Source organism: Camellia sinensis, chromosome 1, assembly GCF_055761805.1.
Source record: "Camellia sinensis isolate YWXY chromosome 1, ASM5576180v1, whole genome shotgun sequence".
NCBI classification, from domain to species: Eukaryota; Viridiplantae; Streptophyta; class Magnoliopsida; order Ericales; family Theaceae; genus Camellia; species Camellia sinensis.
The window spans coordinates 199,650,831-199,660,434 of NC_138961.1; the positions used below are offsets into that span (position 1 = coordinate 199,650,831).

General features: G+C 34.2%; 1 protein-coding gene across 1 annotated transcript; it reads left to right on the forward strand.

Annotated features, from left to right (window-relative positions):
* Positions 1-454: 454 nt before the first annotated feature.
* On the forward strand, positions 455-4,690 carry LOC114305439 (peptidyl-prolyl cis-trans isomerase Pin1). Its single transcript, XM_028250516.2, has 2 exons — positions 455-966; positions 4,261-4,690. The coding sequence occupies exons 1-2, from the start codon at positions 735-737 to the stop codon at positions 4,383-4,385; spliced, it is 357 nt and encodes a 118-aa protein (XP_028106317.1). The 5' UTR covers positions 455-734; the 3' UTR covers positions 4,386-4,690.
* Positions 4,691-9,604: the final 4,914 nt, after the last annotated feature.

The window sequence follows — 9,604 nt, forward strand, 5'->3', positions numbered from 1 at the left end:
TAATAAACAATATTTTAAAAAAAAAATCATATTTTGAAGGTGTCTTGTAATTAAGTTCCCGTTTGCCAACAATTTTATTATCTAAATAAACACCAAAAAAATAAAAGAAATTAATAAAATAAAATATTATATTATATTATATTATATTTAAATCATAAATATTTTATTTTTCTATCACACCATCACATTCAAACTAATAAGTTAAAAGTTATTTCCAAACAAAGTTAATTTAATCAAATTAAATTAATTAAAAAATTAAAAAGACGGGCTAAATTAAGGTCAAGTTTGGGAAGACTAAATAAGTGTACTTTTTGATTTTTTTTTATATTATTTGTAGAAAAAATAGAAAGAAGATGTTGATTAATGTAACTCAAAAAAGATAAAAAGATGAAATAAGTGTACTTTTTTTTTTTTTTTTTGTTAGTCAAACTTGGCCTAATTCGCCGAAAGATCTAAACAGACTTTAACCAAAGAGGCGTAATAGGTTATACACGTGTCCGCACCATAAATTTGTACTCAATCCAAAAATACTCCTAGCTCAACAGCACCCATATTTTGCTCTCTCTCGCTCTGTATCTGTATCTGTATCTGTATCCCCAAACAGTTGAACAAGCTCATCTATCTCTCTTCTCTCTCTTTAGTCTGTAAAAATAGGGTCCGATCGAAAGAGGAAGAACTCTTCTTCGATCTCATCATCAACAGATCGAACCGACAAGCACAAGAAGAAGACCACAATGTCTTCCGACAAAGTTAGGGCTTCGCACATCCTGATCAAGCACCAAGGTTCTCGAAGGAAGGCTTCATGGAAAGATCCAGAAGGTCAGGTCATCATGAACACCACCAGAGAAAGCGCCGTCTCTCAGCTCAAATCCCTCCGCGACGACATCGCCTCCGGCAAACTCAAGTTCGACGACGTCGCCGCTCGTTACTCCGACTGCAGCTCCGCCAAACGCGGCGGCGATCTCGGTTAGTCCTCCTCCTACCCCCAGTTTTATACTTTATATCTTCTGTTTGTTTGCCGAGAAAAAAGACAAGGAAATTGAAATTAGAGTTTTCAAAAATTAAATGGAAAACAAAGTAAATAAGTTGTGGTTTGTCTTATGCTCGGTCTAGTGGAGATTAGTGTTTTTGGAATGCCTAATAACAATTTTTATTTTTTTATGACTCAGAAATTAAATTGTTTAAATGTTGTTCTGTTTGCTTGATGAATGTCATGGAGTAATAAGGGTTTGCTGTTGTTTTAGAATGATCATGTATTAGAAAACAATTGTGCGCATGTAAGTACCCTCCACAAGAAATATTCGACCAATACTTGAATTTAATGGTAAATCAGTACAATATGCACTTGGTTCATTTTCAAGATTAGCACATATGTTTCCATTAGATGTCAACAAGAAATATTTGGATGATGCAAAGGGGTGTTGGTTATATGCATAAAGTAATCAAGAACAACCTGGAGAGAATTAGTAAGATCAAGAAAAGCAACATGATTAACAAACTCATGAGGTGGATGCTTAGTAATAATTTTGAGAGATCTCTCAGCTCAAACAAAGAGACATAAAAATAATCTCAACATCAGTGGAACCAATGACTGAACAAAAAGTAGATCATTACTCTTCCAAATTATCCCATCAATAATGTGTTCAGTGGAATCATGACCAAGGAAAATAAAATATTTCCCCTGAAAGTCTTATTTTCTTGCAAATATCATCAATACCATGTTAGGCAATGAAGGTATTCACACGTAATTCTTCTAAATCATATCCGGCATGTATTAATGGTTGAATTAGAACAATTTAGCTTGCATTATTTTTCATGGGGTATTAAAAATTTATGATTCAAGGATATCATTAAATGATCCTTTATCACTGAAGAAATTTGAAAATTGTTGCCTATTCAGGAAAGGCTAAAGATCAACAGAGAAAGGCACTTTATATTTCAATATCTCTTTATTCTTTTATCTGTGTAATTTGATGAACAATTGCCTTCCCTCAAATTCTTTGCATGCTGGTGTCATGACTTAGCATCTTTCACAAACTATTGTTTTTTGGTTTCTCTAGAACCTCTCTCTTTCACCAATAAAATATCCACACTGCGGGGCCATTCTTTCATGTGTTCTTCAAGAGCATGCCAATACTAACCTTATTTAGTATATCTCTGATGGTACTTGAAGTATGCATTTCTGCCATCTTTTTCTCTGACTGGAAAAGTATCTGCACATGTCAATTACTAGGTAGGGGCGTACATAGTGTATGATTTGCAAACTAAGGCCTCGTTTGGGAACAGGCTAATTTAGTAACTTTTTTGGCTATTTGGCTAAAAAAGTAGGTAAAAAAAACTTATATGTTTGGGATGACTTTTTGGCTAATTACGAAAAGATGTGCAAAAAGTAGAGAGAAAAGAGAATCTTTGACTTTTTGGTATGAGTTGTTGGCTTTTGGGCTAAAAAGGTAACTTTTTGGCTTTGGTAAGTCCCCAAACGGGGCCTAAGTGTACAACACTAAGCAAGCCGATTGAAAGGATTGAATATATGCCAAATGCCACAAATTTGTTGTTAAAACCAGCTTCCTTGCCTTTGGCAGCCTTTGAGAACTTTTATTCTTTTCTTTGAGAACTGTACTTGTAACCTTAAAACACATTGAATGGACTGAAACCTTGTCACATTTAGGCCATATTTGTTCGGATGTACTGGAGTAGATGGGATTAGTACTCCTATTACTGTTAGTCCTCTTCATAATCCCCCATTTCGTATCCCATCACCTTCTTCAGAGTCAATAGTTTCCCATATGAGGAATACCATGTCTGGATTGACTACTAGCCCAGTCTTAAATTTTCTTAGCTGAATGTAAGATACAATGTATTTTGTTGACTTATTAATCCAATCCCAAGGCCACATCCCTCCAAACCAGTGTTTTAAAAGGCCCTTGGCTCACCAAGGCGATAAGGTCTCCTATAGCCTAAGCGCAAGGCGCGTGCCTGCCTCATCAAAGCGAGGCGCACGAAGTAAAAACAAAATTATAAAATAGGCAAACTTTTTAATATAACAAATATATATATAGATTCAAAAAATCGTAAAGCAAGTTTTACCATTTCAAACATAACATTCAATTTTCTAGAAACTAAAATCATAATAACTAACAAAAGATTTAAAGTATGACATTCACATCCACCAAAAACCTAAAATCATAATATCTAACCAAAGATTTAAAGTGCCATGAAAATAAACAGAGGCAAAGAACCAGGAGAGAGAGAGAGAGAGGGGGGGGGGGGGGAGCAAAGCAAAATAAAAACGAAGAAGAAAAAGAAAAAAAAAAGAAAAAAACAGAGGCAGAAGAGAGAAGAAGAAGAAGAGTAGAAGAGAACCAAAGAGAGAAATTAGAGAACTCATCAAACCATCGAAGAACTAGAGAAGAAGAGGCGAAGAGAAGAACATGAGGGGCCAAACCCAAAGCCAGAGAAGCTTGTCGTGTGTTGTCTCTTCACTTTCTGATCTTCTCCACCCACTAGGGTTTTTTTAATCAATTTCTACTCTTTTTGACCACGTTTTGGTCTTTTTATAATGAAGAGATTTGATTCCATGTGGGTATGCACATAGAAAACCATGTAATCAACCGTTGGAGTAGAAAAACAAGTGAAGCGCAGAAGCCCATCGCCTCGTGCCTTGCCAAAAAGCGATTGCCTCGTCGCCTCACCTGCGCCTCGCGTATGTTGCCTCTTCTCGACCAGTTTGATGCGTATCCTTGCGCATCGGCGTGCCTTTTAAAACACTTCCAAACAAACGTGGCCTTAATTAAAAGTGTGTAATATGGTGTCCCTGACTTATTTTATGGTTGATGAAGCACCAGGGTGGTGATGAACTGACAGTTGGGATATTTAAACTCATTCCAATGGCATATTTATTGAAGATAACCTAAATAAGTTGCTTAAGATCTGCCTGGGTTGATTGATTGTTGTATCCAGGCCTAGGAACCTCTTAATCCTCATTGAGCCTGTGGCATGTGACACATCTGTCTGCTCTGGCTGGGGCTTTTAAGCGGCGGAGGCCCAGGCTATGAATTTTATATTAAGAAGTTGTTATTTAATGCAGTTGATAAGATTTTTTTTTACCTCTTTTGGACCTTGCTGGAATTTGATCTGTTTTTAGGGGGATGATAATTGTGGCATTGCCTGAATTTTTTGTCAGAAGGCAATTGTATTTTGAATTTGAATGTTCTTTCATGTGTGGAAACAAACTGTAACTAATAGTAAATGTTCATGCAGGTCCATTTGGCAGGGGTCAGATGCAAAAACCTTTTGAAGAAGCAACGTATGCACTGAAGGTTGGTGAGATTAGTGACATTGTTGATACTGATAGCGGGGTGCACATCATCATGAGAACCGGTTGATTTAACCTTCCAGTGAACCTTGTGGGTGTGCTCAAGCACTGGTTTGATGTGCACCGTGCAAGCAAACGGAAGCCGAATATGGAAATACAATTTCTCTTCTGATTAGGGCAATACAATCTTGATATCTATGGTGCCTATGTTCAGTGTGTGAGTGCTATATATCTACTTTGGACACAATCTGTGCTTTTGGATGATTCAGTGGTTTTGAAAATTACTGAATTTGTCTTGATTGGCATTGAGTTGGGATGTTTGGGATTTTTTCTTTATGGTTTGTGATTTGATGTATGGTTGGAAAATGAATATAACCTCTCTCTCTCTCTCTCTCTCTCTCTCTCAAATTGAAAATTGAAAATTTTTTAAGCTATAATTTAAAGGGTAAATTATGTTTTGCCCTCTAATATATGATTATTTTTTCACTTTAGTTTCTTAAACTGAGTTTTTTTTTACAATTTGGTTCATAAACTGTTTGATTTTTCTCAATATGGCCCAATTACGGATTAAAATGTCAATTGATGATGCGTGTTAGATTGGGTATTGTCACATGATATTTTTTGTCAAATAATGGGACAAAATTTAGCAATTAAAAAACGTTTTAAAAAAAAACCAAAAACAAAAATCAGCTTAAGAACAAAGTAAGAATCAGCCAATATGAGAGCAAAATGTAATTAATCCCGACTTCGAAAAAAAATTTCAATAAGCAAGCTCAAAGTCATTTCCACGAGGCAAGTGGGTACCGAGCTTTTTAAAATGTCAAGATTTAACCACCTTAGCCCGTGAAACTTTCATGTGGACAACACCCTTTTTTCAAAGGGTATGGCTTCTGTCCAGTCCGGGATCAAACTGGACTGTGTTGTTGGGCTTCTGGGAGTTTACCATGGGTCCCGTTTTGATAATCTGAACCATTCAATGTGTAGAACTTGTCGAGTACTATATGCCTGTAAAAAATTACGTTGATCGGATATCGATAACTATATGATCAAATCAGTTTCGTATTAAAAAAATTAGACAGTGAACAAATTAACGGTTGACAAAAAACTGTTTTGATCACATAGCTATCGATATCCGATCAACGTGATTTTTTACAGGCATATAATATTCGACGATTTCTACATATTGAACGGTTCAGATTATCAAAACGGGACCTGTGGTGAGCCCTCACGGGTCCAACAGCACGGTCCAGTCCGATCCCGAACTGGACAGAAGCCATACCCTTTTTCAAAATACAGAACAACCCCTCAATCAACACTGTATGTTACTTAAAGCACATCAACTATAAAATCATATCTTTGAATTCCTTAACTATTTCTATTTTACAATTTTTTATCAAGTTAAGCAACAAAAACAGAATAAGGAAAAGTTTAAGCAACAAAGATGGAGAGAATTTACAATGTCTTATTATGTTGGCATCAATGCTAATTTATAGACTAAAATTTTGTAAATACAAACTGAAGTCATTAAGCCTGACTGAAGGCTTTTTTGTTTTTCCAAAGGCTAGAAATCAAAAAAGTCCTAACATAATAAATATAATAGAATACAAAAAGTCTAAACAATAATAATTATAATGACTTTCCATTCCCTATCTTCTGATAATCTCTACAATTATATACACTGTTTACCCTCTCCATTGTTCAAAGAGATAAACTGATATAGATAAGATTTGGCTGATCTTATTTGTCGTGTAGTGTCGGCTGGAAGGATTTGTCTGACCACTTTCCGCCTAATAATGCAGGCTGCTCCACATGTCCTAGATAAGGTTGGGGTCGATCAAGAGACAGCTGCATTTGATAGTGAGGTCTACTATGCTTCCATCCTGTTGATAAGATTTTGATACTATTCATCAGTCTCTGATGGAGGGGAATCAGGATCCTGGCTATATCGCTCATTCCGAAATTGTTATACATCATCCGCGTAGTTGCTAGTTCCAACAGAAGATTCAAATTATTTTTCGTTTCGAGATTTAATAACATGTCAAGAGTCTCATTAATTTGTGTAGGAGACCTTTGATATGTTATGAAAAAATGAGTTACAAATAGTATTCTACTATCTGTGACCATGAATGGCAATTTTGCTGAGCTATGAACATTAGAAGTTGCCTGTGAAACAGTTATTAGACTGTCTATTCAATATTCTGTCAAAAGAAGTTTTTGAATAGTTTCCAATCGCTTTCTCCTACGATCTTCATCTAAATAACCATCTTCAAATTCAAAATCTTCAGTTTCTTTGAGATACATTTGGTAGGGTTGGAAAAAATGTTTTCGTTCTCGCCAACCAATTGTGCTAGCGATCCAAAACATAAAATATTTACTCCATCAGAAGCCTTTTACTACCCCTGAGAGCATTGCTTTTATGATCATTGGATATTCTATCCACTGGATTTGATCTAAAATTTGAAAAATAACTTGATTAGTTATTCCCCAATCTATATCTTCAAAATACCACATCTCATGATTTGTCATGATGGTTATTATGGGAATTCCCTATTTAAAATTTAATTTATCATAAGATCATTTTAAGATTTGTCTAATCTTATCATGATAATCCTCAACTCGATTTTTGATTAACAGAAAAATTTCTTTTGAAAGCAAAGTTATTGCTTTTTTCAAAAAGACAAATTCATTTTATTTGTTCAAAAACTGGGTGAGAAAACTTATCTAATATGAGGTCTGATAGCTAAAGAAAATTATTTATTTTTTCGAAATTAAAATCTTCATTCCAATTCATTTGTTTAAGGATATTGAAACAAAGATTTTGCAAATCTCTTAATTTAGCTATTTGCTCAGCTAATTTGTTGGTCAGAACTCCCATATGTTTTCGAAATTTCACTTTGTTGTCTAAAATGTGAGCTTTTCAAACTCCATTGAGTTCTGTATAAATTTCTCTGGATATACCAAGGTTGAAAAAATCTTTTATTTCAGATTCATCTGGTTTAGATGTCTGAATATGGGTTGGAACTGGGTTAGGTCTTATTTGACAAAAATTATTTTGATAAACAGGCATAGCCAGTGCACTGTAAAAAACTTTTTTGGCTTTGGTCATGCTATCATATGATTTAAAACTTGCTCCTGGAAATCTACAAACTTGCTTATTGCACTTATTCCATTCTGTGTAAATTCCAGGTTGTCTTCCTGCAAACACAACATAAACTTTTTCTTGTCTGGGAATTATTTTTTTAGTAATTGTCACCCAATCTCCTTGAGCGGGTTGTTTACCCTTGTCCATTTTTTCCTCTTGGTCTAGAAGTCTTCTGCAAAAATTAAAATTACTTGTTTAGTAATTTAATTTTCTAAAACAATTCCTACTAAGAAAATCTGCAAGAAAACTGTTAGTATATTCACAATTGTTAGAAAATTGTTAAAATCTTTAAGGTGTTCTACCTCAAAAGTATATTCACAAATTTTATTAGACCAGGCTAATCGTCTTCCTTGTTCAATAAGTTTTTTATTGATCAAGAAATCTCTTATTGCTTTATTATCAGTGCGTACAATAAAATTTTCTGGGACTAAATAAATATGGAAACTTTTTATTGACAATTGTATTGCAAGTAATTCTTTTTCAAAAATAATATATTTATGTTCATTTAGTTTAAATATTCCAGAATTATATCCACAAATTAGTTCTTCTTTTTGTAATTTTATGGGTATTGGATTTTTTTGTTGGTCTAATCCCATTTTTTGATAAAGGTATCTCTTTATCATAACATAAGTTACTTGGTATTACTTTAACAACATATCCCCAGCATGCTTCTGAGGTATCTGTTTCTAAAATTAATTTATCACCTGTTTTAGGAAGATAAACATCTGGTAAAGTTTTAACATTTTCTTTAACTTGTTTAATTAAAGCAACATCTTATGCTGTCCATTCAAAAATAACATTTTTCCTTAATTTGGTTAACTAAGGAATTTCTATTTTTGAAAGATTTTTGATAAAATTTCGTCCATAATTTAGAATACCTAATAAACTTTGTAATTGTGTTATATTTTCAAGAGTATCAGGAAAATCTCGTACTTTGGACAAAATATGTTCTTGTAATTTTAAACCTTTTTGGTCTAAAATTATTCCTAAAAATTAAATTGATTCTCTTTCTAGTTCAATCTTTTCTAATGATAACATAATTCCATGTGTTTTGGAATTTTTTACAAAGTAATTTTAAATGTTGCTTATGCTCCTCCCGGGTTTTAGAGAAGATAAGTATATCATCAATATAAACTACACAATAATCTTTAAGATCTTTAAAAATTGTATCCATCCACCGTTGAAATATATGTGGTGCTATATTTAACCCCAAAGGCATAACATTCTAGTAGTAATGTCCTCTAAGTGTACTAAAAGTTGTCAAATTTTTTTGATTCTTCAGTCAATTGAATTTGCCAAAATCCACTTTTACAATCGAATTTGTTAAAGATTTTTTATCCTTTGGTTAAGTTAATCAAAACATCTTTTCTTAAAATAAAATATCCATCAAATTCTAAATTTTCATTTAATCGTTTATAGTTGACTACCATTCAGGCATTTCCTCTATTAATTTCAGCATTGTTTCTTACCATAAAAGTTGGACTAGAGTGAGGGCTTCTAGTTTCTTAAATTAACTTTTTGTCTAAAAGTTCCTGAAGTTGAATATCAAATTTATCTATATTTTGTCTAGTATAGATCATTGGTCTTACTCTAATGATAACATTAGAGTCTTTTAATTTTAAATTACAATAACGCGGACTACGTTGCCATAGTTTTAATGGATTTTCATTAAAATTTTCTTTCAAAATTTTGTAAATCCAATACGATTCATCGATAGTTTTGATGATAAGAGTTAAATTATAGCGATCCCGGGTTTACCCTTGTTGTACAGTGATCCGGGCATGTGTCCGTGGATGTTGGTAGCTGTTTATTATCTTGTTTGCATCCTCTTTACTTTGTATATTGAGTTATGGGATGTGTTGGGCAGGTTTGTTTCAGGTTGGTTGTGTTTGGGAGCCTAGTGTTGCTGCCCAGATTTTTGGACCTTCGCTCGAGCGAGGAGTTGGTCGCTCGAGCGAGAGTTGAATTTGTGTCTGGTGGGTCGAACCAGAGTGGCTTCGCTCGAGCGAGTGATGGCGTCTGGTTCTGGACCTGAGAGTTGTGTTTCTTGGCTCGAGCGAGCTTTTCTTGGCTCGAGCAGTCTGGTTTGTTCTTCGCTCGAGCGAGAGGTCTGTCGCTCGAGCGTGCTTCTGGTTACAGACCTGAGG

Bases quoted from the DNA above. Each gene is read 5' to 3' on its own strand.
- LOC114305439 (XM_028250516.2), top strand. From the start codon at position 735: ATGTCTTCCGACAAAGTTAGGGCTTCGCACATCCTGATCAAGCACCAA. The intron at 967-4,260 runs GTTAGTCCTCCT...ATGTTCATGCAG, and splicing joins CAAACGCGGCGGCGATCTCG to GTCCATTTGGCAGGGGTCAG.